This window comes from Podarcis erhardii (assembly GCF_964252035.2).
Source record: "Podarcis erhardii genome assembly, chromosome: 2".
Classification (NCBI taxonomy): domain Eukaryota; kingdom Metazoa; phylum Chordata; class Lepidosauria; order Squamata; family Lacertidae; genus Podarcis; species Podarcis erhardii.
In genome coordinates, this window is record NC_138498.1 from 34,785,438 (window position 1) to 34,813,362 (window position 27,925).

The 27,925-nt window shown below is 44.4% G+C and overlaps 1 protein-coding gene across 1 annotated transcript; it reads right to left on the reverse strand.

Annotated features, from left to right (window-relative positions):
• Positions 1 to 395: 395 nt before the first annotated feature.
• Positions 396 to 27,750, reverse strand: FADS6 (fatty acid desaturase 6). The gene is given in 10 exon segments (XM_081850795.1): positions 396 to 786; positions 2,244 to 2,423; positions 4,254 to 4,441; positions 7,304 to 7,484; positions 10,680 to 10,846; positions 12,753 to 13,284; positions 21,910 to 21,960; positions 21,962 to 22,021; positions 25,279 to 25,837; positions 27,677 to 27,750. Coding segments are annotated over 9 exon segments (1,575 nt in total). The 5' UTR covers positions 25,345 to 25,837; positions 27,677 to 27,750; the 3' UTR covers positions 396 to 636.
• Positions 27,751 to 27,925: the final 175 nt, after the last annotated feature.

The window sequence follows — 27,925 nt, forward strand, 5'->3', positions numbered from 1 at the left end:
CCACACATTTCATGTCTTTTGTAATGTATGGAAAGCAGTATGAAATTTCCTCCATTGTGGATTCATAAATCAGCATCAGTCTGATCTGAGCCATACACCAAAGTTGTGCGGGGGAATACCACTCAACCATCTTGCTGTATCTGTTTAAGGGGCAGCGGGGGAAATAACGCATGAATCAGCCCTTACAGCAGGAGTGGCAAACCTGTGGCTTTCCATTTGTTGCTGAAACATAACTCTCATCAGCCCCAGCAAACATGGTCAGGGATGATGGAAACTCTAATATAGCAATGTCTTGACTGGAGGGTCTGCAGGTTCACCATCCCTACTCTATAATTCATGGGAAGGATGCATCAAAGTTGTCGGTGTGCAAAATTAAAAGAGAGCGGGGAGGGGAGTCAAAGTATTAAAAATATCTCTTGTATAGGAGCAACTGATCTCCCCTTTGACTCATCACTGAGCAGATGCAGTTTCTTATCCAAAAGGTCATCTACTTGTCCATATGGAAGATATTAAAGACATGCTGGTGTTCCCCTTGATAGCTTGATCCAGTTCCTAATCTGAATTCTAAATTTCTTGATTCTGGGAAAGAGCAGTCTTGCCTTAGGTTTATAATAGCTGTGTGTCCTAGAAGAGTTGTCACTGAATCCCAACAAGTTCAGAAATAGGTGGCGCGTGGACCATCAGTTCTTCATATTTGGCCAGGAACAACTTCAGGCGGGACCAATAAGAATCCTCATTGTATGTCAACTTCTTCTCTTTAAAGTACCGGGAAACAATTGGCTTGATCTAAAAGGGAAAGGCAGCATTAATTAGCATTACTAGTGATTACTAATATTTCCAGCAGTTAGGATAGCCCCTAGACTAAATCCCTCTTGGGCCCTCATTTGCCAGCTGCAGAAGCAAAAGAGGGGTGTGGTTAAACAGCATGCCCTTCAACATTTCTCCGATGAAAATAGGGACATCTTATTCAATAAATTGAGGGACGCGGGTGGCGCTGTGGGTTAAACCACTGAGCCTAGGACTTGCCGATCAGAAGGTCGGTGGTTCGAATCCCCGTGACTGGGTGAGCTCCCATTGCTCCGTCCCTACTCCTGCCAACCTAGCAGTTCGAAAGCACGTCAAAGTGCAGGTAGATAAATAGGTACCGCTCTGGCGGGAAGGTAAACGGCGTTTCCGTGCGCTGCTCTGGTTTGCCAGAAGCACCTTAGTCATGCTGGCCACATGAAGCTGTACGCCGGCTCCCTCATGACTGGACCTAATGGTCAGGGGTCCCTTTACCTTTATTAATTATTATTATTATTATTACTATTACTATTATTTTGTTTATATCTAGCCCATCTGGCTGGGTTGCCCCAGCCACTCTAGGTAGCTTCCAACATATATAAAAAACATCATAAAACATTAAAAAAACTTCCCTATACAGAGCTGCCTTTGGATGGCTTGGGGGTCGCATAAAAACATACCCTCCAATATTTCTCTGATGAAAATAGGAACACTCTAAGGAAAAGTGGGAAATTTCAGCATCAAATCAGAAACTGGGACAGCTTCTGAAAATCCTGGACTGTCCCTGGAAAACAGGGACACTTGGAGTGTCTGGAACAAGTGGCTGGGGGGGGGGGTGTCCTCCACTTCCATTACAAAGCAGCCCCAGCTCCAGCAAAACTCTTTGCTGTTGACCTGAGTTAAAGGCTCAGGCCCCAAGTATCTGAACAACCACATCCTTCCCTACAACCCCTCTCAACTGTTAAGATTGGTGGGAAGGCGGGTGCTTAGTATTTCTGCTGCCCTCAAAACTAATGTGAGGTGGTGGCCTGGAAGCCAGCATTCCTTGTGACAGCCCCTAAATTGTGGGATTCCCATGGCACCAAGGTTTGTCCAGCATCTTCACTGTACAGCTTCCATTGGATGCAGAAGAGACTCCTCTTTACCCTGGTCTTTGATAGCCAAGAATGTAAAAATATACCTGTCTCTGCCTTCCGATTTAAACTGCATGGGTTTCTTATTTAAATTGTGGCTGCATTGTTGTAACCTCCTTATGGTGAGGAGTGGGTAAGGAAACCTATAATGGATAGAATAAATGCAATTTCTTCTATCCCCAGAGATGTTGTGACCTTGACCTCCCATGAATTCACTTCCTTCTTAAAACCACCAGACATGTCCCCTTCTCCTTACTCATTCCACATTCAATAGACACTCCTGCCTTCTAAAGACCCAGCACGTCCATCCGCCACCCAACTTCGCACCTTCAGGCACATGTTATCAGAAAGTGCTGGGAAGAGATGATGCTCCACGTGGCAGCTGATGATCGAGTGCCCAAAGGACCAGTCCAGCAGGGGATTCCGAGGCAGGTTCAGAACGCCGCAGCTCATCATGTGAATCCGTTTGGGCTTTTTGTCAGCTGCGAACATTGGCAGGCCAATATGCTACGAGACAAAACCAGAAAGAGCTAGCTGCTGCTGATCCTTCCTAAGAGCTCAAGAGGAAGCTTAGCTACAGAAGGAAGCATCTGAATAATAGCAATAAATCATGTTTCCAGATACATCGCAGTGAGTCCCACTCTATGGTGGAGAAACAGTGACTCACTCAGAAATGGAACAGACCCAGAATTCTGCATTAAGTAATTCGCAACCTGCATAAAGGCAGGGATGGGGAATCAATTTGATTTAGTTCACATAAACCTAGAATTTGTATGTTCTGAAACAACGTGCAAACTGAAATGCAAGCAAGATTTCCAAATTCACACTTTTCTAAATTCTGCAATACTGTATAGTTTATAGCATCACAAAAAATATAAATAATTCACTTTTCAGGGGAAATGTGGCATAAAAATGCATACATTAGTGAGATTAATAGCAAAAAATTATTATTAACATATAGAGGGGAAATCTTGCAAAAACACGTACATCAAGCAAGATTTCATTCAACAATCTGTATATTAGGAGAAATCCATGCTAACATTCTATTTTTTGTGAGGACTTCTTTTCAACAAAGTAAATAGTAATGTAGGAATGTAGGGAACTGAACTTAAGATGGGGGAAAAGAGAAACTGCAAGAAACCTAAATGGACAGATTCATCCATTTATATACAAAAGATCACATCAAGTATGGATGCTGTCAAATATCTGATGCAGCCTAATTCCATGTTTACTTGCAATATTGCATCATGTGTACTTGGAAGTGAGTTTATTTATGCAGCCTAATTCCATGTTTACTTGCAATATTGCATCATATACCGTATACTTAGAAGTGAGTTTGTTTATAAACTACATTACACTTATTATATTTGAGTGGGACTTATTCTTAATTGAGTGAACAGGATTGCAGCCAAAATGCATACTTTTAGAGAGGCATCTCTATATGTGTGTTTGTGTAGTTAAATATGCAACCAATGTTTCATTGTTCCATTTCCTTTGCAGGTTTTGCAGAATCCCATCTTTTAATCTACTTACAGCTCAGTCCTGTGCATCCCCATTCAGAAGCTGGTTTTGCGGAGTTCAATGGGAGTTCATGTGTGTGTGTGTGTGTGTGTGTGTGTGTGTGTGTTTGTGTGTGTGTGTGATTGCAGCCTAAACACGTCAACAGTGGGAAACACAAGATCTACCCACCCGGGAAGAATGGCAGATGAAGGTGATGGAATACATGGAACTGGCTGAGATGACTGGCAGAATCCGAGACCAAGGAGAAGAGTCGGTGGAAGAAGAGTGGAAGAAATTTAAAGTTTATCTTCAGAAATATTGTAAAATTAAGGAATGTTAGAAAGATGTTGGGAAAAGAAAATTATGTGGTTTTAGCAGAAAAGATATAAAGGATTAAGTAAAAATGAATTGGTGAAAGAGAGAATGTAAAATTATAGTATATTAAGACAAATTATTAAGATAAAAATAAGGTTGGAAGGATTTGCTGAAATAACAAATTGAATTAGAATACAAAAATGGGAGGTGTGAGGAGGTCAAAGAAACAAGTGAATGTAAGCAAGTGATGTAAAGGTTTCACTTGGTTTTTTTATCCTTTTTTCTTTTTTCTGTTTTTTGATGGTGTATTGTTTTTTCTTTTTTATCTTTATTTTGACTGTTATTTAATCTTTAAAACTTTAATAAAAAATTAATTAAAAAAAACAAAACATGTCAACAGTGGGAAAGAATAAAGCATTTGCCAAATATGTTGGATGTTTCGAGTCACACGGCCTATTGCCGCGAGACCATCAATTAGTTAAACAGCAAGAGAGCCCTTGATACAGAGTTGGAGGCATTTACCTGGAAGATATTAACATGGATGTAAGGGTGAGAAAGGAGAGCTCGTGTGACCAGCATGCAACTGAGAGCGGACCACATGGACTGGAAACCTGAGATGTTGATCAGCAGCCAGTAATGGGAGTACAGGCCAACAAACATGCAACAGAGCGTCCGGATGGCAGTCTTCAATTCAACTTCTTTGAGCAAGCCTGTGGAATCAAGAATCTGTGAATGTAGCAGCTCTCAGGGCTCTTTCCCTAAGCTGTTACACCATAGGTGGGAAGGCACATTTCTGAGAAGCAACCTGAAGCTCTGCCTCATGTGGGGAAATCTGCAGCAAGGCTCCATTCCTCATCCTTCTCCTTGATAATATTACAGCAACAGTTATTCTATTTTTGAAGCATTTCTATAGAGCCAAGCAGTGGTGTTAGGAGAGGGGGTGTTCAGCTCTTTTTCCTCATCACATTTCCCTAATGGCCTCCTTCTTGGGAGCTCGGTGGCAGGGGAAAATATAGGTACAGCATCTGTGTGTGTTGGTGGGGGAAGAGAATTTAGAGTGGGGAAATAGTTCAGGTAAGATCAGTGGCTTGCTTAGGCTCCCCTCCCCACAGAAAAACACATCACCAAAAAGTAGCCAATGGAAGATGCAGTTCTGTGCAGAATTAGCTTCTGCTCACTTATGTAGGTGCAAATTTAGAAATACTTACTATAACCAAAAGAGAAATAAAACATACCTCACTTCACACAAGATTATTGTTAAATATTTGACGGAAAACTAGGAAAAGGTGTGGATTTTGTTTAGTGGCATCGAGGTACTCTCCAGTAAAACTAGTTTTGGTAGAATGTGATGAATGGTTTTATTCTGCACTCAAGGTCCGCCTGCCTGATCATAATATTTAAGGTCAGGAGTATTTGAGGTCAGGTGAGACTGGCTTAGCAACCCTGCGGAGGCAGGTTTCTCCCCTCTAATGTGTGGAATGGCCTGTTTGCTTGCTTTAAATAGCTGGAACTATGTTCTACAGGCCTCTTTCTCAGCCTGTGAGCACACTTGATTCAAATTAAGTAGGTGGGACTGGTTAAACAGATTCCTTCCAGTAGCCTGCAATAAACCCAGATGCCAACTTTGCTGCCACATACACCCGGACAACACCATTACTCGCCCCAACAACATCACACATACCAACTCGGGACTATTTAATTGCTCATCGTCTAACATTGTGTATGCCATCAAATGCCAACAGTGTCCTTCAGCTCTCTATATTGGACAAACAGGCCAAACCTTACGCCAAAGAATAAACGGACATAAATCCGACATCAGGAACCACAAGACAGAGAAACCAGAAGGAGAACACTTCAATCTCCCAGGACATTCTATACAAGATCTCAAAGTAGCTGTTCTATTACAAAGGAATTTCAGAAATAGACTGGAAAGAGAAGCTGCTGAATTGCAACTTATCACCAAACTTAAAACCATGGAGAGACCTGGTCTGAACAAAGACATTGGATTCTTATCTCATTATACATGACAAAGCCATTTTTCACCCTCTCACCCCTTGCTTTTTCCTGTAAGACCTATTGCAGTCGTTAAGAGTCGTCAACAGGCTCATCACAGCTATCTGCCAATCACCCATTCCCACCACCCTTCTGAGTAATACCCCTCCCCACCTTCTCACTATATAGAAGGGTCTGGTGACTTCTGTTTCAGTGTATCTGAAGAAGTGTGCATGCACATGAAAGCTCATACCTAGAACTAACTTAGTTGGTCTTTAAGGTGCTACTGGAAGGAATTTTTTAATTTTGTTTTGACTATGGCAGACCAACACGGCTACCTATCTGTAACTGGTTAAACAGATGTTCTTGTCTAATGGAAGTGGATTAGACTAGCATACTACATCTGAACTCCTGGAACATGAGTTGAGAAACCTGTGGGTCATGGACTTTCTAAAGTAAAGCAAAAGTAATTATTGCTTTTAATCTTTAACTGGTATGATGAATACCTCCTACAACTTTGTTTTCTTGATGTAATGCTAATAAATAAATAAACAAATAAACAAATAAATAAATTATACCCCCACCCATCTGGCTGGGTTTCCCCAGCCACTCTGGGCTGCTGCGTTGATACTTGGACCTGAAATGCTTGAGTCTTACATTTTAACGCTTGGGAACCACTTTTGTCCAGCAGATCCAGTGACAGTTCACCACAAGGTGATGGTTCACCACAAGGTGTGGGCCTGTGCATCACAGGCAAGCTGTAATAGTCACTCAAAATTGTTCCCTATATGAGCACCTTGTGGCAAACTGTCACCGGATCTGCTACCAGGATCAGTGAAGCCAAAGATGCTCTGAAATTCACTTAGTCTAAATAAGAAATAATATTTTTACGATATGTATCAATAATGATCCAAGTCTATGCCATCAATCCCCACATTTACAAACCCCAGGTAGGCAAAATTCAAGCTTAGCCATTCCACTTTGGCACTTGCCAAAACAGACTTCGTATCAAATAATTTCTCTCATGATATTGACCTATGAGTATTTTTAGTACTGCTTGTAAAACTGTACGCTTTTAAAACAATATTGCAATATCCTGTGATCCAATGGTTGGTGTTGTTAGATTCCCATAAACAAAAACTGCGAAATGCTTTGTAAGTACTATAAATATTTCAACAAATAATTCCACATTGATAGAAGCATTAAGTGCTTTTTTTGCTTCGATGCCTCATGTACTGGTTATAAAATAAGCACAAACCTGCAGTTAAAATGCAGGAAACCTATGGCTGCCAAAGACCTAAGGTCCAAAACTCATGCGACAGTAAAAAGATGAGTCACACCACACCAAGTGAATTTCAATTGGTGGGTTGCCATACCAAAAAGCTTTGGAACCGCTAGAGTAGCATATATTTAGTCCTTCCCCATCTTCTTACTTTGAGGCAAAGAATAAATGCTACACTGTGAGATACAATGACCAAAAATATCTTGATTTAAATCACCTTCTACACGAAGATACTTAAAATTGTCTAGGATAAATGTTATATTTGAAAAGTAACAGGATTCAGAGGAGAGAAACGTACCAATGGCTACCAATGGGGTGAGGATGGGCACTGCGATGGGTGCAATGAACATGTAAACATAGCGGTTCAGGAAGGGAAGCTTCCATGTGCTAGAGTCTCCCAGGCCGATGACATTTGTGTAAGCGTGGTGGATTTTCACATGGTTGTAGGACCCCTGTTCTGCCGTGAAAGCAGAGCAAACCTGGGACAGAAAGAAATGGTAAATAAAGGAACGCTGCCTGCTCATGTATGTAGTACATCTGCAATCAGGGCTCTCAGAAGTGACAGTATTACAGAATTTTACATAAGGTTGCAAGCCTGGTAAGCTCACTATTGGTCAACAAGACCTACTAGGCGGTACTGTATTGGCCCGAATATAAGCCACACTTTTTTTTTCCAAATTCTGATCGTGTAAAGTTAAAGTGCGGCTTATATTTGGAACCTTACACTGCCAGCAAAACAGAACAGCTCCCACCCCCTGGAAGTGTGGCCGGCTGCCACTCCAAAGCCTTCCCCGAGCTGTCGGAACGAAGGTGGGGAGTCATACCGCTTTGCTGGCAGCCTTCCCCCTGTACCCCTTATCTCTGGAAGCTCAAGGGAGGCTTTGGAGCGGCGGGTGGGCTGTGCGCCTTTGCCCCAGGCTCCCCTCTGGGGAAGGCGAGCTGCACCACTTTGCTGGCGCCCACACTTTGATCCGTCCACTCGAAGGCGGCTTTGGAGCAGCTGTTCACAGGCCTCCCTTGACCCACCAGAGATAAGGGGGGAAGGTTGCCAACAAAGCGTCATGACTCCCCCCTCCCCCGCCCCGAGAGCAGCCCGGGAGCGTGGGAAAATGGTGCACAGCTCACCCACCACGGCTTATATTCAGGGTTCCCCCCTCCAATTTTATAGGTAAAAGGTAAAGGTACCCTGCCCATACAGGCCAGTCTTGACAGACTCTAGGGTTGTGCGCTCATCTCACTCTAGAGGCCGGGAGCCAGCGCTGTCCGCAGACACTTCCGGGTCACGTGGCCAGCGTGACGACGCTGCATCTGGTGAGCCAGCGCAGCACATGGAAACGCCGTTTACCTTCCCGCTATAAAGCGGTACCTATTTATCTACTTGCACTTAAGGGTGCTTTTGAACTGCTAGGTGGGCAGGAGCTGGGACCGAACAACGGGAGCTCACCCCGCCGCGGGGATTTGAACCGCCGACCATGCGATCGGCAAGTCCTAGGCACTGAGGTTTTACCCACAGCACCACCCGCGGCCCATTTCCAATTTTATAGGTGTGGCTTATATTTGGGTGCGGCTTATATTCGGGTCAATACGATAAGTTTTAGAACACTGCTGTTTGGTGGTGAATGCTCAAATTACTTAATTCAGTGTAGCCTCCCTGACTCAAAGGGGACTATGTTAGAATGCGTAGTTTCACAACAGGGTCCATAACACAAGATTTCATCTGTTTGTACCACCCAAGGGTCAAACTACACATTACACAGAAATACATGGAAACGTAGCTTGTAAGCCTGTTTTGAAGAGTAAGGACTACTTGGAGAGGAGGAATGTCATTTGGGAGCACAGAAGGGGTGCCGGGGAAGGAAATTTCATTCTTTCACTTCTCATTACTTTCCTGTTCCAGATTGCTCCTGAAAAACACAATCCTATGCATGTTGTCTCAGAGGCTTAAAATTGCAGCCTAAGTGACTTTCTTCACCTGCAGAGTTACACACATGTGTGCAAATATGCATTAAAGATCATACCCCAGACCCTCTCCTAGACTCTTTTTTTTTTTTTTAAGTCCAGGTTATCCCAATTTCCATTTCATATAAGACTCTGAAATTGTTGCAGGCAATTTGAATAAATTCATTTTGCAAAATAAAAGGGCAAAGTTCGCTGTGAATTTGTTTTATACTCAATCTGAATCAAGCAGTTCGGAATTTCCTCACTTGTAATCTTATTTTGACATCTTTCAATTAGGGCAACTTTTTCTCTAAAGCTTTGCCAGGTTCAACCACACCTTGAGTGGAGCTGAAGTTTCACAGACTCCACAGACTCACCTTTGAGAGCCACTCCTTGAATCTTGCTACCCAGGATTTGTGAGTAAGCATTTAGCAATCCCTTTGCGAGGTGTGCAGTGTTGATGTGGCCTAAAGGTTATAAAAGACTGATGCCTTGCAAGTTGTCTGTGCTGCCGGCGCCCTGCCACTCTCCATTTCCAACACAAGATAGGAAAACGATGGACATAATGATGGAAAGAACTTCTTTCAAGGGAAAGATTTCTATATTCAATGTACCCCTTTTTCAGGGCAACTTTTCAAGAAAAAGGGAGCTTTTTCAGATTTCTCAATTTTTATCTGACCCTACACAAATATTATTTCCTGCTTTCCTGAGGCTAAGACAGCGTGAGAAACAAATATGGGGTTAGATCCATGGAGTAAAATGTGGCACGTGAACCCCTTGACCACATTCTCCACCAATCTACAAGAGAACTCTCAAGTTCGTTCATTGGTGGTTTTATGTGCCAGTTCAAATGGTCCACATTCAGGGCAATGGTAATGCTTCATGTTGGCAGTAATGCAACAAAAGACGATCTTTTACTGGATCTGTCCAGTATTAAAGCAAGTGGTCGTGCAGATAGAGATAGAGCGGCACTGGACCCCGTTAGGTTTATTATCTATTACACGGAGGGAAATGCTGGTGCTGTTTGTAACCCCCTAATCATTTATTTGATGGTGAAATAAGGTAAAGGTAAAGGGACCCCTGACTATTAGGTCCAGTCGTGACCGACTCTGGGGTTGCAGCGCTCATCTCGCTTTATTGGCCGAGGGAGCCGGCGTACAGCTTCCAAGTCATGTGGCCAGCATGACTAAGCCACTTCTGGCGAACCAGAGCAGCGCACGGAAACGCCGTTTACCTTCCCGCCAGAATGCTACCTATTTATCTACTTGCACTTTGACGTGCTTTCGAACTGCTAGGTTGGCAGGAGCAGGGACCGAGCAACGGGAGCTCACCCCGTCGCGGGGATTCAAACCGCCGACCTTCTGATCGGCAAGTCCTAGGCATCAATTACTTTAGATAACTATTGCAATATGTAGTTTACCCCTCATGAAGCAGCAATTCCCAGCATAAACTGCAGTTCCTAGGATCCTTTTTCTTTGGGGGTGCTTTAAATGTAAAGTTTATGTAAACGTAAAATGTGCTTTTAACATAAAAGGAGGGGGCACCTGCAGATGAAGAAATAGCCTCACACTGACACACACAGATGCGCACGTGCGCGCGCGCGCACACACACACACACACACACACACAGTGCTTTCCACTCTCCTCCTCTAAAATAAAAGGGGGGAATGGGTTGATATGAGTCAAACCTCTTTGCATTCTCTCACAGAACAGGAGCTGCTGAAAGTGAAACGCACCTCAAGGAAGAATACGGCCCATATTTTCCCCCAGGACTTGGACTCCGCCAGAGCATTGTGGGTGGCCAGGTGGCTCCCCTTCACAGTGAGGGTTTGATGTACCACACCCAAGATGGCAACGCCCAACAGGAAAGGGAACAGATTGTCAGAACGCAGAAGCAGGAACCCTAGGGAGAGAGAGGACACATTTAGAACCTTCTGCTAGAGGTAATCAAAGGACCTAGAAGGTCCATGGGTCCTAACCAGCTCTATCATGATAGCAACAAGGACCTTAGAATTATTTGGGCTCAGCTCATAGCTAGAAGGGAGGTTGATCATACTATCTGGTAGTCAGACAGAATCAGGACACTTGTGAAGAACAGGATCATACCTGTACTGTACATTTAAAGCACATGACGCCTCTTAACAAACCCCAAGAGTGCTGGGAATGACAGCTCTGTGAGAAGTAACTAACCCTTCTCAGAATTCTTTAGAATAAGACATTTCCTTTAAATGTATGGTGTGAATATGACCCAAACTGGTCTGCTTTTTGGAGTTTAATGAAGCCTGGACACTTTGAATTGATGGCTGCCGAAAAGTGATTTGTTTTGGGGTGGGTCTTTTTTTACCATAGCCGTGTGGTGTTTTTCTGTGTGTTTTTTTTTCTTTTTTGAAGGCCCAAATAGGCATTAAAATGAGAGGCAGAGCTTTTGCAACTCAGTGTCATGTGGATGATGTCATTGTGCCATATTTTGCCCTGCCCCACATCACTGGCAGGGTCAGGATAAGGCACGGCACCAATGATGCTATGCCACATGTTCTAACTCAACATTACAGGAAATGGGAAGAGACCAAAAAACGAAAACAAACCAGCAGCAACAACTTCCATGTCTTTCAAGATGGTCTAGTTCAGGGTTTCCCAGACTTAGGTCTCCAGCTGTTGTTGGACTACAACTCCCATCATCCCTAAGTAGAAGGACCAGTGGTCAGGGATGGTGGGAACTGTAGTCAAAAAGCAGCTGGGGACCCAAGTTTGGGAAACACTGTTCTTGTTGGACCTTCAAATGCACTCAGCTAAGTCAATGCGAAAGAACCACAGATATATTGTTCTGTTCCATTCTGGAATGGTTTAAGGCATATTTATCTGGTTTTGCTGTAACCCACCATGGGACCTCATGTTGAAGGAGGGATAATAAATAAATTTTCATGCCAGCTGGGACAGATATGAGGGAGAACATCCTCCAGACTCTTCAGCTGGCTGAGGAATAATTTGGTCAAATACATCCCAATAATTAAACTCCCAGAGAGAGTGTCTCTCCCCCCTGTAAATAACCTCATACCACCTGGGCACTCCATTACTGACCTTACTGTTAGATAGCACTGATTTTATTATGCAGGATGACTAACCACCAGGGGGTCAGGCTGCGCGGCAAAATAGTGACTGATCTGAAATTCACCAGTTTAGCTGTATAAAAGCACCTGCCAACATCAATACAGATTTCCAAAACCACTGCAGTAATGTTCACTGTGACTTGCTGTGTTCTTGCTAGATACCATTTGCAACATGCCCACTGAGCTAGGTTGGAGAGCTCCTCCACAAATAAGTTTCTATGGGGAATATCTCAGGATGATTTATGATAACATCAGTACAGTGTTGCACTGACTCACTTTTCAATGTGGGAAAGCTCCACCAACCTTTTCTGTTGCATAGTCCAGGGACTATGTGGCCATAAGTGGCAAAATGAAATAGTGGCCCCACCCCCAACCCCATGCTTAGGAGTACAGCGCAAGGACGTTAACGCACTCCATGCTGTGAGGGTCAGAGACAAGTCCCAGGGCATTCTAACCAACCCATCTCTCAGCAGCCAGGCAGATGCCCCAGAGAGGTCTCTGTGCAGGGTAAGACTGGACAATGCCCATGCCTTGGTAGCTCAGCAGTTGGCAACCTATGCTTCCTCTTCTTTGACCACATCACAGGGCTTAAGATCAGTAAACTTTAAGGTGTAATAGCACCCGTCAAGAATCACAGGACTCCCCGGCCTTCCTCCCACCCCACTCCGCAAGTTCAATGAGCACCTGAGGCATTCTCCTTACCTACTGACAGGGAGAGAAGGTTCAAAGCGATGATTGTGCCATCGATGCCATGCCTCTCCCACCAGCTGCTGCTCTTCACCACGTCCTGCACCATCTCAGAGAGCTCCCGCATCATGGATTCCTCAGACCTCCTCCCTCCGGTTGGCTCCAGTTCCTCCTTGGCTGATCTTCTTAATACGCCCATCTTGTTTCCTTTGCCTAGGCCTGAATCGCCTTGGGGGGCCCTTAGGCTTTGTTCTTCTGAAATCTCCTCTTCCGAAGGCCCTTCTCTTCTGGAGCCATTTGGCAGCTGTCGCTTGGCACCTGCGCCCTCTTGGCTTGGGGCGACCCCTTGTCCTAGCCTCCTCTCACCTTCATCCTGGCAACCGTTCCCCTCTTCCGGTGGTACCCGGGGGCTTAAAGGAGACGCTCCCTGCAGAGGTCCTCCACCATTCACATCTGCTGCCTTGGGCTGCTCCTCTTTCCTTCTCTCTGGGCACCATTCCTGGTTGTCCTTCATCAGCATCTCGCCCTGCCGTGGCTCCATTCTTCCCTGCAGAGCACAGGACACTGCAGAGTGAGAGCCAATGTCCTGGTGCTTCCGCAGGATCAAATAACAAGCAAGGCTGTCCCAGCAGGAAGGGCAGAGAGAGAGAGACAGCAGAGAAATGCAGGTGGCCTTCTTGGCAGAAGTGCCACAGTGTGCAGTCAGAAATGCTCACTGGGCTGTAAGCTCATGTTGCTTCGCTCTAGCTTGGAGAAGTTGGCCCCAGTCCCATCCCTAGGCTCTGCCCATTTTATCAGCCTCTGCTCTGGCAGCTTCTGCCACTCCCGTTCTGTTTGTGTCTCCATTCCAATGGGGCCGTGTCCCTTGCCCTTGGCTCTCTCTGTCATTAAGAAAAGCTTGTTCAGGCAGGAACAGTGCTGCTGCGCTCACCACTGCCGAAGGACATGGGAAGGGCAGCGCAGCGGGTATGTTTGAAAAAAGGAGCGCGGAGCTCTGCTGGAGGCAAATAGGAAAAGCGAGAGAAGAGGCAGACTGCAAGAGAGAGACCCAGGTCCATCACATCCCAGTGTTAAAGGGCCATCGCTCATATTAAAGCAGAACACTCTTCAAACATTCCTGGATCTGAAGTTTAAAAAGAATATTCTAAATACTTACAGCTCTCCATCTGTGTGTAGCACAGATGAATGTACAGTTTTGTGAATGTGAGGAAAGGGGGTCACAGTTGGAAGAGTTTATTATGAATGTGGATTACTATTGTATTATTTTTCGGTATTCAGCAGAACCCTCATTACTCCAACCTGATTTGTGTCTTCCTTCATAATAAAAAACCTGTGTTAGTGTAAACAGCTTTTTCATTTATCTTCTTAGCATAAGCCTTTGCCACAATAGCTCAGGGGATTTATTTAAAGGGCTGCCGTACCAGTTCTGAAGAACTAAAAAAAAAAAGCAAAAAAAAAAAATCAACTCCTCGCAAATCATGAGACTTTATAAATGTCAGTTATAAATATTGGGAAATTATTTGTATTGGCCCACAGATATGGCCAATATTAGAGGATACGAGTAGATTTCTTTCCGTGTGTGTGTGTGTGTGTGTGTGTGTGTGTGTAGGCACATTTAAAATAAGCCAATACCTAAACACAAACATACACACACAGAGAAGAAAGCACTATAAAATTCATATCAGTTCCCTGATCTCTGACCAGGACCACTAATATTTTTGCTGTGCTTTGACCTCTTTCTCACAAAAGTTGTTTTTATTTATTATTTAAAAAAAACAGTCGAGTAGCCTAGGGCTACCATACACCCGGTTTTCCCTGGACATTAATGGGACTTAAAAGGCAGAATTTACATCCGGGGAAGATTTGCAAAAGGTGGTGGTTTGTCCTGGGTCTTAGGCAAGTCAATAGAAAAATTCGGGGGGGGGGGGGGTTTGGTGTCTTTGTAAACAGTTTTGGGTGTTTCCTTAAAAAAAGGCTCAACAACCTTCAGGATGTCCTGGTTTTACTTTTGGAAATATGGCAACCCTAGAGTAGCCTAAACCTATAAGAGAGCCAGTGTTGCATAGTGGATTAGGACCTGGAAGACTAGGGTTCAAATCCCCACTCAGCCATAAAGCTCACTGGGTCACCTTGGGCTGGTCACTGCCTCTCAGTTTAACCTACCTCACGGGGTTGTTGTCAGGACTGAATGGGTATAGGGAGAACCACGTATTCCACCTTGAACACCTTGGAGACAAAAGTGTGATGTGAATGTAATAAAGAAATAAATGAGCTGTTTGGAACAGGGAGGGGAATCATGAAATTTGCCAGAATAGATTATGGGGAAAGGGTTACCTTTTTCTTTTTAATGCCCCTGCTTCTGTGCCTTTTAGCTGCAGCCTGGCACCCACAAATTGAGCAGGTGAAAATATGTATTTTGTGTTTTCATATTGTGATTTTATGTTGTGAACCACCCTGAGACCTGCGGGTATAGGGCAGTATACAAATAATAATAATAATAATAATAATAATAATAATAATAATAATAATAATACAGACCCTCCAAGTGGGATTCCAGGGATGTAGCACTTTTATAGAAGTCATTCCGGTTTTTTATTTAATTCCATAACATCCCACTTTTCTTTAGGATGTCCATATTTTCACCGGAGAATTGTTGGAGGGTATGGAGTTATCTGACCCCTGAGCCATCTGAAGGCAGCCCTATATTAGGGAAGTTTTTTAAAAAATGTATAATGCCTTATTATGTTTCTTATATATGTTGGAAGTCGCCCTGAGTGGCAAACCAGTCAGATGGGTGTGGTATAAAGAGTAAAATTAATTATTAATTGTTGTTGTTGTTGAATAGGATGTCCCTATTTTCATCAGAGAACTGTTGGAGGGTATGGTACTAATAGTAGAAAGTGAGGAGAACAGCTTCACCTGTTAAATGTCTGCCTGACGGACTGCTGTTAAAGGCACAGGAGGAGAGCCAGTTTAACAGCTGGAAACTCAAAATGCAGGCTATACCACATAGGCCACAGGGAGAGGAAAGGAAGACAAGATGAGTTGGACGAGAAAAGATTTGGGTGGGAGTGGGAGAGAAAGGAAGGAAGGGGGTCAGAGTAAAAAAGAAGACAGATGTAGGCAGTGGAAACAGCAAAGGCGGCAAAGCAAAGAGAAACACAAGCTGTGTATTTAGGCTGGCAGATATTGTTTCAGTTTCCCAAGATAAGCTGAGCAGGGTGTATGTAGGACGGGCATGTACTTGAGACTATTAAAACTATTTGAGGGGGTAGTAGGGAAGAATGGGAAGGCTAGTTTGGTGTATTAGAATATTGCATGCTCAGATGCTATGAAGATTGTGTGTGTGTGTTTCAGGTCAAGCGAAAGGACAAAAGCTGCCAAACAGGACCAGCTCAATACATTTTGCTGCCTGAGGCAGAAGACAAGATTGCGCCTCCTCCCCATTCCACCTACGTAAACTGACTGGACTGGCAGTGCAATCTTACCTCTGCCCTGGCAATAGGAGTTCCAGGAAAGGTATGTGACACACACACGTGACTTCCAGAAGTCAGGGAATGGCTTGGGAACTTAGGAGACGAAGCCAGGGGAGCTGCTGCTGCTGCTGCTGTATGAGCCAGTTGCCTCACTTTGCCCAATGGTAGGGCCAGTCTCAGTGTCAAATGCCTGATAATGTGTAATCTGCCAGCTTTCAGGCAGAATTCCCAGAAGTAATGTTATTTGATTGATTGATTGATTGAGGTTTTTATTTTATTTTTCTTTCGCAATCAAAGTGGTTAAGAAAAAGATAAATCAATAAAATCAAGGGGGGGATACAATCCTACTTTTAAACACACAAAAATTAAAATATTAAAGCAGGTTAAAATCACCTCAGCTTTCTAAGCATCTGGGTAGGTTTGTCGAAACAATGTTTTTTAGCAGGTGCCTTCTTGATTTCAATAGGCAGGGAGTTCCGCAGTGTAAGTGCTGCCACACTCAACAATCAAGTTCTTACAGATGTGGCATCTGTAGCAGTGTCAGTTCTGCTGATTGAAGTGGTCGAGTGGGCACATATGGGGCATGGCAATGTCATAGGTAGATATTAAATAGTACTAGAGATAAGATATCCCCCCTGCAGCACCCCATAATGTAGCCACCAGGGAACAAAAAGGCACTCACCCAAAGCTCCTCTCTGGACTTGGTTATGAAAGTAGGATTGGAAACATGGTATAATACAGTGCCCCAAATTTCCATTCCCCAGAGAAGATCCAGGAGGATACCATGATCAATGGTATCAAAAGCTGATGAGAGATCAAGAATCAAAAGAAAAGTGGCAATCCCTGTGTCCCACTCTGCGCATCAGGGAGACCAAGGCTGGCTCAGTTCCGTGGCCAGGCCTGAACTCAGATTGGAGTGGTTCTAAATAATCTGTGTCCTCCAAGAACACTGGCTGCTGCCCCACCACAGCCCCCCACCACTTTCACCACAAAAGGGGTATGCACAACTTGTCGATAGTTATTCCAGTCCAAAGGGCCCACAGCCAGTTTACTTAGAAGTGCCTTCACCACTTTCAATGCAGCAGGGACCAGTCCCTCACGCAGTGAAGCGTTAACACAACCCAGTTATCCACCATCAGTTCGCCCTCCCAAATTCTAATGAAGATGTGGTGTTAAAAAAAAACCACAACTTCATTTCACTTTTAAGGAAAAGAATCTCCCCCCTCTCTCTCTCTCTGTGTGTGTGTTTCATATACAGGGCCAGCACCCAGTATAATCAGCAAAATGCCAGGGCCCTGGGGCACCCTACTGCAGCTGATGCGGTTCAGCTGGGCAGTGGCTGCAAACGGTGGAGCTCCAAGTTTGTTTGGTGGGTAGGGGGTGAATACTGTCACCCTCTTAACCAGGGGTCAGCAAACTTTTTCAGCAGGGGGCCGGTCTGCTGTCCCTCAGACCTTGCGGAGGGCCGGACTATATTTTGAAAAAAAGTAATTGTTCATTATTACTTTTTTTCAAAATATAGTCCGGCCCTCCGCAAGGTCTGAGGGACAGCGGACCGGCCCCCTGCTGAAAAAGTTTGCTGACCTATGCCCCACAGATAACCCAAAGATGCATTTTAAATAAAAGCACACATTCTACTCATGTAAAAACAACAGGCAGGCTCCACAAATAACCCAGAGATGCATTTTAAATAAAAGGACATATTCTACTCATGTAAAAACACGCTGATTCCCGGACCGTCCACGGGCCGGATTTAGAAGGCGATTGGGCTGGATCCAGCCCCCGGGCCTTAGTTTGCCTATCCATGCTCTTAACAATAATGGTGGCAGCACCCCTGAGTTAGGGGTACCGTAGGATAGGGCTGGTTTTAACATAGGGATTCTGGTCAGTTCATGTATCCCAACTGGACCCAGAGTTCCACATGGTACCGCCATAACCAGGCCACCTCCCTGTATTCTGCCAGGAATAACCAGGCCACCTCCCTGTATTCTGCCAGGAATTTCCCTCTCAAAGAAAATTCCTAAGAAGGAATTTTCTTCAGTTAGTACAGAAGGGAAAGGAAGGCTTAACCAACACCCTTTCCAAACCTTCTGGCATGCAAATAATTATCAGAGAAAGACAGACAGACAGACAGACAGACACACACACACACACATACACACACACACAAACACACACACACACCCCTCCAGCTGATGTTATTTTCATTTTTAAAAACCTGTAAATTAAATGCGAAGTTAACATCTTACCTGGTTTGGTCTCAGAAACATGCAACTAGGATGGCTCTCTTTGACCCTTGTTGTAACCCACAGCATAAGTTCTGCATGTCAGGTGACACCCACCCACTGAGGAATTAATCATCTCTGGGAATTTGTTACATAACCATGTGATACCCATCCAAACAACTGCAGGCCATTGCTCAAATGGGATGCAATGCTAGCACGTCGCAGGATTTCTGGGGAAACCTGTCTGAACCGGTTCTTTTCTAATGACGAGGAATTCTAATTATTAACGGCTATATATACAGGTTTCTCCTCTTATATTCCATTGGCTCTTCCGTGGTATAAATTAGGACTGTGCATCATCATTACTCTGATCTGATCTGGGGATCACTTGGGATCAGATCTGAACCAGTTTTGGGACAACCCAGATCTGGGCCCCAACTCAACTCTATCCATGCAACCCTAATGTTTAATGAGGATTTTAAATCTTAATTACACACGCTGTCAGGAGAGGGTGCTGCTTTGCCAACACACTGCCTGCCTCTGTCTAGTCTCAGCTGGTACCTTGTACCCGGGAGTTGTATCACACCTCTTCCTATAGGCCCAGCCAGCCTTGCTTCATTTCCATCCTGACAGAGCCCCACAGAGCCTGGGGATCTTAGCTTCATGGGAGACACACTGGGACTGCCCAAGAAGGAGGAAGCCGCAGGGTGAAGGGGTGGAGTGGGGGAACACTGTCCTTGCCGTGGTAATACTGCCGCTGCTCCTTACTCCTCATCTTTGGCTACTTCTGCACCTGAGAAGGCAGTGAATGGGGTTGGTGAGAAGCAGAGCAGAGACCATATCTACTTCAGCCACAAACGGAACTGACTCTGGAAGGAGTTCAACGTCATCCCTTAGAAACCAGCACTGCCAAGTGTGCACATGGAAGGGCAACCACCGTCTCAGACCACAGCACCAAGTCCAGTACAGTGGTATCTCGGGTTAAGTACTTAATTCGTTCCGGAGGTCTGTTCTTAACCTGAAACTGTTGTTAACCTGAAGCACCAGTTTAGCTAATGGGGCCTTCTGCTGCTGCCGCACCGCCGGAGCCCGATTTTTGTTCTTATCCTGAAGCAAAGTTCTTAACCCAAGGTACTATTTCTGGGTTAGCAGAGTCTGTAACCTGAAGCGTATGTAACCTGAGGTACCACTGTATTGAGTATCTGCTCAGGATTGTCCCAGTTCTTCTCGACCCTTCGCTTGTGCAGCCCAGGCAAGGAAAGCATCTGTTCTGTAACACTCTCACAGACACACAAACACGTCCTGACCTCCCTCTGCTCAGTCAGTGGGCATTGCAGGAGGATGAGTGGGGTGGGAAGTCCCATTGCTCTAGCAGGAGTCCTTGTGTGGGCTTCTGTATAGGCAACAATTTGTCAAATCCTGCCCTATACTTAATTCAACAGTATGAATAGTTTTCATCAGTGGTTTTCCCTAAAAAAGAAGTTTAGGGGTACTCTCATCTTCCTACTCATATTGAAATACTGCCCCTCAATGAGGCCAAACTTAGATTCACAAAATGTTTAGGGGTATGTGTATCCCTGCATCCCCCCCAGAAAAAAAGCACTGGTTTTCATGCTTACTCATCCGATGAGACAACAAATGCAGTTAGCAGGCAAATAGCATTTTGGCACCCCCTAGTGACAGAACACACATATTTCAACATACTAGCTGAGAGGAAGCCAGTCTTCTGCTGCAGCCCAGAGAGACTGCATGTTTATTTTTTATTTTTTTGAATAATATTTATTGAATTTTCCAGTAAAACATACCAATACAAAACAATTACAATAAAGACAAACACAAACAAAAAACAACAAGTATAATTCCAAAAATTATTTTCTCAACCTAATTTCCCCGACTTCCTCATACCTCACCGTTTTGTATTCTAATTTCATTATCCCGTCAGCAACTCCATTCCCTTATTTCCCAATTTTTTTTAACAAATTCCATTCCTTTTCATACTCTAATATCTCTGAAAACCATCATATTTTTAAATCCACGTCAATCTAACATTCCTTAATCTTATAGTATTTATTAAGATAGTCCTTAAATTTCTTCCAATCTTCTTCCACTGTCTCTTTCTCCTGGTCTCGGATTCTGCATGTTTAAACAGTCTAATCCATTGAGAATCTAATTACAGAAGTCCAACCTGATAATTTTCTGTGTAAATTCATCCTCATTCAGAAATGAGGCAACTATAAGAGGCAGCTCCTTTTAAACAGTACCTCTGTATCCAGAGATGTCAGGGACTGACCCTGATAAAGCATGTGTTCTACCACTGAGCTCAAGGTTTCTGTGTGGCAAGGTGAAGATAACACCAGGCCTTGTGATGCCCCTCCCCCCCAGAGAAAGAGAATATGAGCTCACCCACACACTCTCAGAGTGGTGCAGCAGGAAGGATTACTCTATTAGAGACATGCAACCATTTCCTCACTTAAGCTCTCCCTCTGGCAAAAGAAAGAATCCCTAGGAGCAGGCAGCACTTCTGGGTTCTACACACAGCATAGGAGAACTGGGAACAGACAGGGCAAGTGGCATACTAGGTTCCCATTAAGGCCCACAATCAGTCATATTGTGTTAAAGCTGGTTTACCCATGATGGTGATAGGAGTAGAAGCAGTACAAATCAGCAGGTAAGAGGTACTCATTTTGCACCTGACTAAAGACCACCTGCAACCAAGTGAAGGTGCCTGGGAGCCACAGTGGTGCCTGAAATCTCCACCATCTGGAAGTGCATCCCTGGGGAACCTTCGATCTTGACTGTTTTCACACACTATCAACACATTCTGTAGAATTCTATCCGTTATCTTTTATCTGCACAATCAGAATGAATTTCAGACACCAATAAGTCATATTGAAAAATACAACTTTTGAGCTTTCTGAGCTCAAAATGGCAACTAGGCATTCCCTTTTGGCAACTGTAACCCTGGTTTAAGGAGCCATTTGGTGCCTAGATTATATAGCAGTTTCTAATAATGTTCCTGGGTATTTTACAAGGGTACTCCCCTACCTAGACTAAAGTTACACACTGTGCTCCTCTGCGTTTTGCTAAAATGTGCCAATTTCTGAGCCAGCTCTACTTGATTGACACCTGCCTTTCCTCTGGCAGAACAAAACTAGGGCTTCACTAGCGCTTTTCCTCAGAACACAGGCAAGGAGGTTTCAGACATGCAAAGAGGCACATGCCCCAAGCAACTGAAGTAACTATGTGCATCTATTCCCTTTTTAAAAATTACATAGTTATTTGCTGAAAAGTCAGAACAGAATCTTACCAATTCACCCAATATGTCCTCTTGCTGTATACAGACAACATAAATAATTCCTACACCAGCAAACAAAACATAACATAACCATCCTTAAAAATATTACCTCTAAATTAGGTGCGAGTCATAGGTCTATGATGTGGCAATAGGATGTGAGGAAGCATACTACTGACCTCAGGTCCTGCAGCATGTGGGCTTCTTGAAGGCCCCTGGTTGGTCACTGTGGCAAATGGATCCTGGACTTTGATTTGATGAAGTAGGGATCTCTTGTGTTCTTATGATCATCTGAGGGCACAAATTTTTTTAATTGATTCATTTATTATACAGTGCTATACAGTGCTATATTATACAGTGCTAGAAAAAGAGATGCTGGAACTCACCATGAGGACCTCCCTTGTTCTCTTAAAATGGCAATGGCACCCACTTGAGAGGTGCCGGAACTGAGTTACAGTGAGTTCTGGGTGAAAAAAGCCCTGATATTATATACACCACACAAATCTACCACACAAACATACCTTCAGGCAATCCAACTCTGGTTTCAGTCCTTCTTTAAGTTTTCCTTCTCAACAAGCTGATAATGGTTGTCATTGGGCACCACCCGATTATACTGATGATAACTCTTTGCAGCCGCTTTGGTCCAGGTCACATTATACAGGGGTCAGCGAACTTTTTCAGCAGGGGGCCGGTCCACTGTCCCTCAGACCTTGTGGGGGGCGGACTATATTTTGGAAGGGGGGGGGGGGAATGAATGAAATCCTATGCTCCACAAATAACCCAGAGATGCATTTTAAATAAAAGGACACATTCTACTCATGTAAAAACACCAGGCAGGCCCCACAAATAACCCAGAGATGCATTTTAAATAAAAGAGAACATTCTACTCGTGTAAAAACACACTGATTCCCGGGCCGTCCGCGGGCCAGATTTAGAAGGCTTTGGGGCCGGATCTGGCCCCCGGCCCTTAGTTTGCCTACCCATGCATTATGAGGTAAATAATGAACACTAAGCAACAGCTCGTCCCGGGCATTTCCTCTGAGTGTTTTCCTCAGAACAACGGTTTGTATAAATTGCAACCACCCCCCCATCAAGAGAGGAATTAACCGCCGTGACATTTTCCCATGTATGAGAGATGGTAATAATAACTACATGCAGCAGTTAATGATCTGTGGTGAACAGCCGCTGTAGAATATTAGGTGCTCTAGGAGTGACAGTGCAAACCACAAGCAAGTAATAGACCGAAAACAGCCCTAAGAAAAACAGGAATTCAACCTGATAGTGTGTCTCATCACTTGAAGGTCAAATTTAGCCAAAGAGGGAGTGGTTGCTCTTGCATATTCAATTAGCCCTGGCCATGTGACTAACCAGCATAAGATCAGAGGATAATTGGATGACATCTATACTAATTCATACCCAGTCCATCTAAGTCAATATTGTCTACACTGACCAGCAGCAGCTCTCCAAGGTTTCAGCCTTATCTGGAGATGCTGAGGATCGGGACCTTTTGCATTCAGATCACATGCTCTGTACTGAGCTACAGACTTTCCTTAATATTAGATGTAGCCAAACATTTGATAAAAGTTAATAGAAAACAACTCAATGGGTGCCACTGAGTTGTCAGGAGAAAGAGACTACATTCAGCAATCAGGGAAAAAGGAAATGTGAATAGATTATATTAACTGCAAAAACTTTACCTAAACATACTTCCTCCCTCTATTCCTACTTCAAATACATGTGGTTGGGCAGAATTGACCATTATATTGGGAAGGAAAGTAATGGTGGAAGAAAAGGACACTTAGTGTGAAGTTTGGGGCTGGGAGGTCTGCCTCTGCTGAGTTCGCCACTGTTCAGAATTGTGAAACCTAAAGGGGAGCCAAAGTCCCATGGGTGAGTTTGATTGGCATTGCTCCCTCCCTGTCCTGGTGTTTACTAAGTCAGCACCAAAATCTGGTTTCCCTCCTGCTCGGCACAGGATTTTCGGAGGGAAAAATGAGATGATCTCAGTGAAAAGTCGTTGCTATCCCTCCCTCCACTGGCTGAACTTTGAATGCAGATCTGTGGATTGTCATATATATATGGTTTTTTTTTAAGTGGCATATTTCAAAAAGTGAAAATCCAGACAGAAAAGTTGTTGGCAAAGTTGTTGAGCTTTTAGTTTTGGCCAAAGTTGTTGAGATATTTTTAAGGAAAACCAGCAAAGAGGACATTTAGCAGATTTCCGCCCGGGCACTGCTTGCAGCTGCAATATTCCAGATAGGTCCTGGAAATTTGAGGTGTATGGCAACCCTAGGTACTGCATACTGTTGCGTACCACCAGAGAAAAATTTTTTTTTGCATCTTATCACCATTTACCTCTATGAATACCTGAACCACCCACATTCCACCACATTGGATGGCGGCTAACAGATTGAGATTGAATCTGACAGAAGTACTGTTTCTGGGGGACAGGAGGCGGGCAGGTGTGGAGGACTCCCTGGTCCTGAATGGGGTACCTGTGCCCCTGAAGGACCAGGTGCGCAGCCTGGGAGTCATTTTGGACTCACAGCTGTCCATGGAGGCACAGGTTAAATCTGTGTCCAGGGCAGCTGTGTACCAGCTCCATCTGGTACGCAGGCTGAGACCCTATCTGCCTGTGGACTGCCTCGCCAGAGTGGTGCATGCTCTGGTTATCTCCCGCTTGGACTACTGCAATGCACTCTACGTGGGGCTACCTTTGAAGGTGACCCGGAAACTACAACTAATCCAGCAGCCAGACTGGTGACAGGGAGCGGCCGCCGAGACCATATAACACCGGTCTTGAAAGACCTACATTGGCTCCCAGTACGTTTCCGAGCACAATTCAAAGTGTTGGTGCTGACCTTTAAAGCCCTAAACGGCCTCGGTCCAGTATACCTGAAGGAGCGTCTCCACCCCCATTGTTCTACCCGGACACTGAGGTCCAGCACCGAGGGCCTTCTGGCGGTTCCCTCACTGCGAGAAGCCAAGTTACAGGGAACCAGGCAGAGGGCCTTCTCGGTAGTGGCGCCCTCCCTGTGGAACGCCCTCCCACCAGATGTCAAAGAGAACAACAACTACCAGACTTTTAGAAGACATCTGAAGGCAGCCCTGTTTAGGGAAGCTTTTAATGTTTGATGTATCATAGTATTTTAATATTCTTTTGGAAGCCGCCCAGAGTGGCTGGGGAGGCCCAGCCAGATGGGCGGGGTATAAATAATAAATTATTATTATTATTTATTATTATTCCCACTCTTTTAAAGATATTAAATACAATTGCAGCACTTTTTGGAACCGACAGCAGAATTTTCTGTTAAAGCTTCAGAAATGATGGATCAGCAATATTCTCCAGGTCCTTGTCTCATGAACATCTGTGTATTTTCTTATACACTCATTTTTACACATGCAACACTGCAAATAGAAGCACACAAGCAGGAAACTGGCACACACAAAAGATATGAACCCTTATTTTTAGAGGCGCATAGAATTTTTAATGCTCCTGTGGCACTTTGGTCCTTGGTTTGATATTTCAGTAAACAGTAAAGACCTACCCAAGTCAGATCTGACTGTGTGTTGTCTCCAGGTGAAGAGCACCATCTACTGATAAGCTGTAGCATCGTCCTTTCTCCAGCTTAACTAGTTACTAGTCTGGTCCCTGCAGTTTAATACTTGGGACAGCAGAGGATTGGTTTGCAAAGGATCCATGCACTTTTGCTCAACAATATTTGGTCCTGTTGTAGCCCTGTCTGAGTCCCATTGCTGAGCAAGCAGGGGCTAGGAGTCTGGAAGGAGCTCTCACCTGAGAGCAGAATCCACATACAAAGTCAAACAGTCCAGAGGTCAGGGAATCCTGATGGAGAGCAGGTAGCAGCAAGCTAGGGCCAGAAACTACAGACATTGTTTCCAGCATCTGACTGCTGCTGAGAGCTCTGTTTAAGAAGGCCACAGCCAGCTGGTTCTCATCAGTGCTTTCTCTCGTAGAGTCACTCCACCTTCTCCTCCTTCAGGATGCTGTTCAACAGCTGAAGCTGACTCCTGGGCCCATGACCAGGTCCAGGCAGAGCACCATACCAAGTGGGGCTAGGATTGCAGCTTTGGTTTACAGCAAACCTTCAAAATATCAAAACGCAAAAGGGGTGGGAGAGAGAAGTCGCTTTGCAAAACATATCAATAAATCAATAAATTCAAAAATCAACAATTTTGCAAATGCAGAACAGAATTTCAATAGAAACACAATAGAAATAATCTAGACTTAAATATATAGGCGGAGAGCAAAAAAAGGCCCAGGCCCTGGTCTTCTTGCTGTATGACCTTCGCAGCCTGGCTTAAATAAAGTTCAGAGGGGGAGCAAGGTCATCAGAAAACATCTGAAGGCAGCCCCAAGTAGGGAAATTTTTAATGTTCCATGTTTTATTGTATTTTTATATTTTGCTGGAAGTTGCCCAGATGGGCTGGGGCAACCCAGTCAGATAGGTGGGGTACAATTATTTAGAGGTTTGGGGTTAAACCCATCTCCCCCACCCAAGAGCTCTGCCAAAATTCAGAGCCACCATAACTGGGTTTCAGGAAATCAAAATAATAAGCGATTCATAGATCTTCCACTTCTCTGGCTTGGCCTAAGTTGAATTTCACCCAAGGAACTTAGTTCAGTCTTATCTATAAAAAGAAATGCATATTAGTTGCTGGCAAAGCTGGATAAACAAACCAGTCAAATGTATCGCCTGCCTATTGTACTGTTTTCGCAAGAATCAGAAAACCAAAGGAAGAGATTAATGAAAGCACAGTTTGCATTGTTCATGACTTTTTCCCATTGAATTCCAACAGTTCTTAAGAAGACAACAATGCAACCAATCATAGATATCATCCAACACGTTCCAAAGATTGCAGTGATAATGACAGCAGGCCCCTGGCACCTTGAAGTCTAACTATGCCACAATAAATCTGTTAAGTCCTTTAAGATACTTCAAAACTCTTTGTTGTTTCATCTGATACATGTTGCCCTAGGAAATCTTTCGACAGCAAAATATGAAAACATGTGTTCTAGTCTGATGAAGCGATGCAACAATTCATTATATAAAGCACTGGTTTTGGCAAGATAAAGCTTGTTGCTCATTATCTGGAGAATCCATGCCTAAAAGATCAATGGTTCAAATTCTGACCCAATATGGCCATTATTCTTACTTGGTGCTGAGAGGATATTTTATCCATGGAGGTAATGGTTGCGTTCTGCTTGGCAGGATGATTCTCCGGGGTGTTTTTTATCATTTTATCTGCTGGGCTGTGCAAAGTTGCAAGTGCTACAGCATATGTCAAACTGACATTTGGGGAGAGATAGGTCGGTCTGCCATTGCTTTGCTGATTCACATCATACTAGGCAGAAGTTCTCAAACTTTCCCATAATAATGGGGAAGCCTGCATTTTAAGGGAGAGACGTGCACCATGAAGCACCACTCCCTCCGAGGCCACTGGGGCTGTGGAAGCTGAAACCAAGGGCATCAGAAGGACAGTAGGAGTAGACTGTGCAACATCTATTTTAGTGAGCCAGTATGGTGTAGTGGTTAGAGTGTTGGACTATGACCTGGGAGAGTAGGGTTCTAATCCCCACTTAACCATGAAGCTCACTGGGTGACCTTGGGCCAGCCACTATGGGACTGAGCATAAGGGATAGCTCAGCTGGTAGAGCATGAGGCTCTTAATCTCAGGGTCGTGGGTTCGAACCTCATGTTGGGCGAAAGATCCCGACATTGCAGGGGGTAGACCAGATAATCCTCGCCATCCCTTCCAACTTTACAGTTCTATGACAGGCAGCAGAGCTGAGAGAGGCCTGCACAGAGTGAGCCATCTCTCAGCCTATATAAATGTAATAAACACGCCAAATCCTTCAGATGGTTAGGACTACAACCAGCCATGGCTAGTCCTTTCGGGCAAATGGGGCACTGATCCACCAACCTCAGCCAACCGCCACTTGTCTGCCTCCTTTCTTGCAACCAGCCCAGTGGGTGTCCCTGGCTGCCAGCTTTCTCCTCCTCAGTTTCACTGTCACCCCTTGGGAAGAAGAAGAAGAAGAGTTTGGATTTGATATCCCGCTTTATCACTACCCGAAGGAGTCTCAAAGCAGCTAACATTCTCCTTTCCCTTCCTCCCCCACAACAAACACTCTGTGAGGTGAGTGAGGCTGAGAGACTTCAAAGTATGACT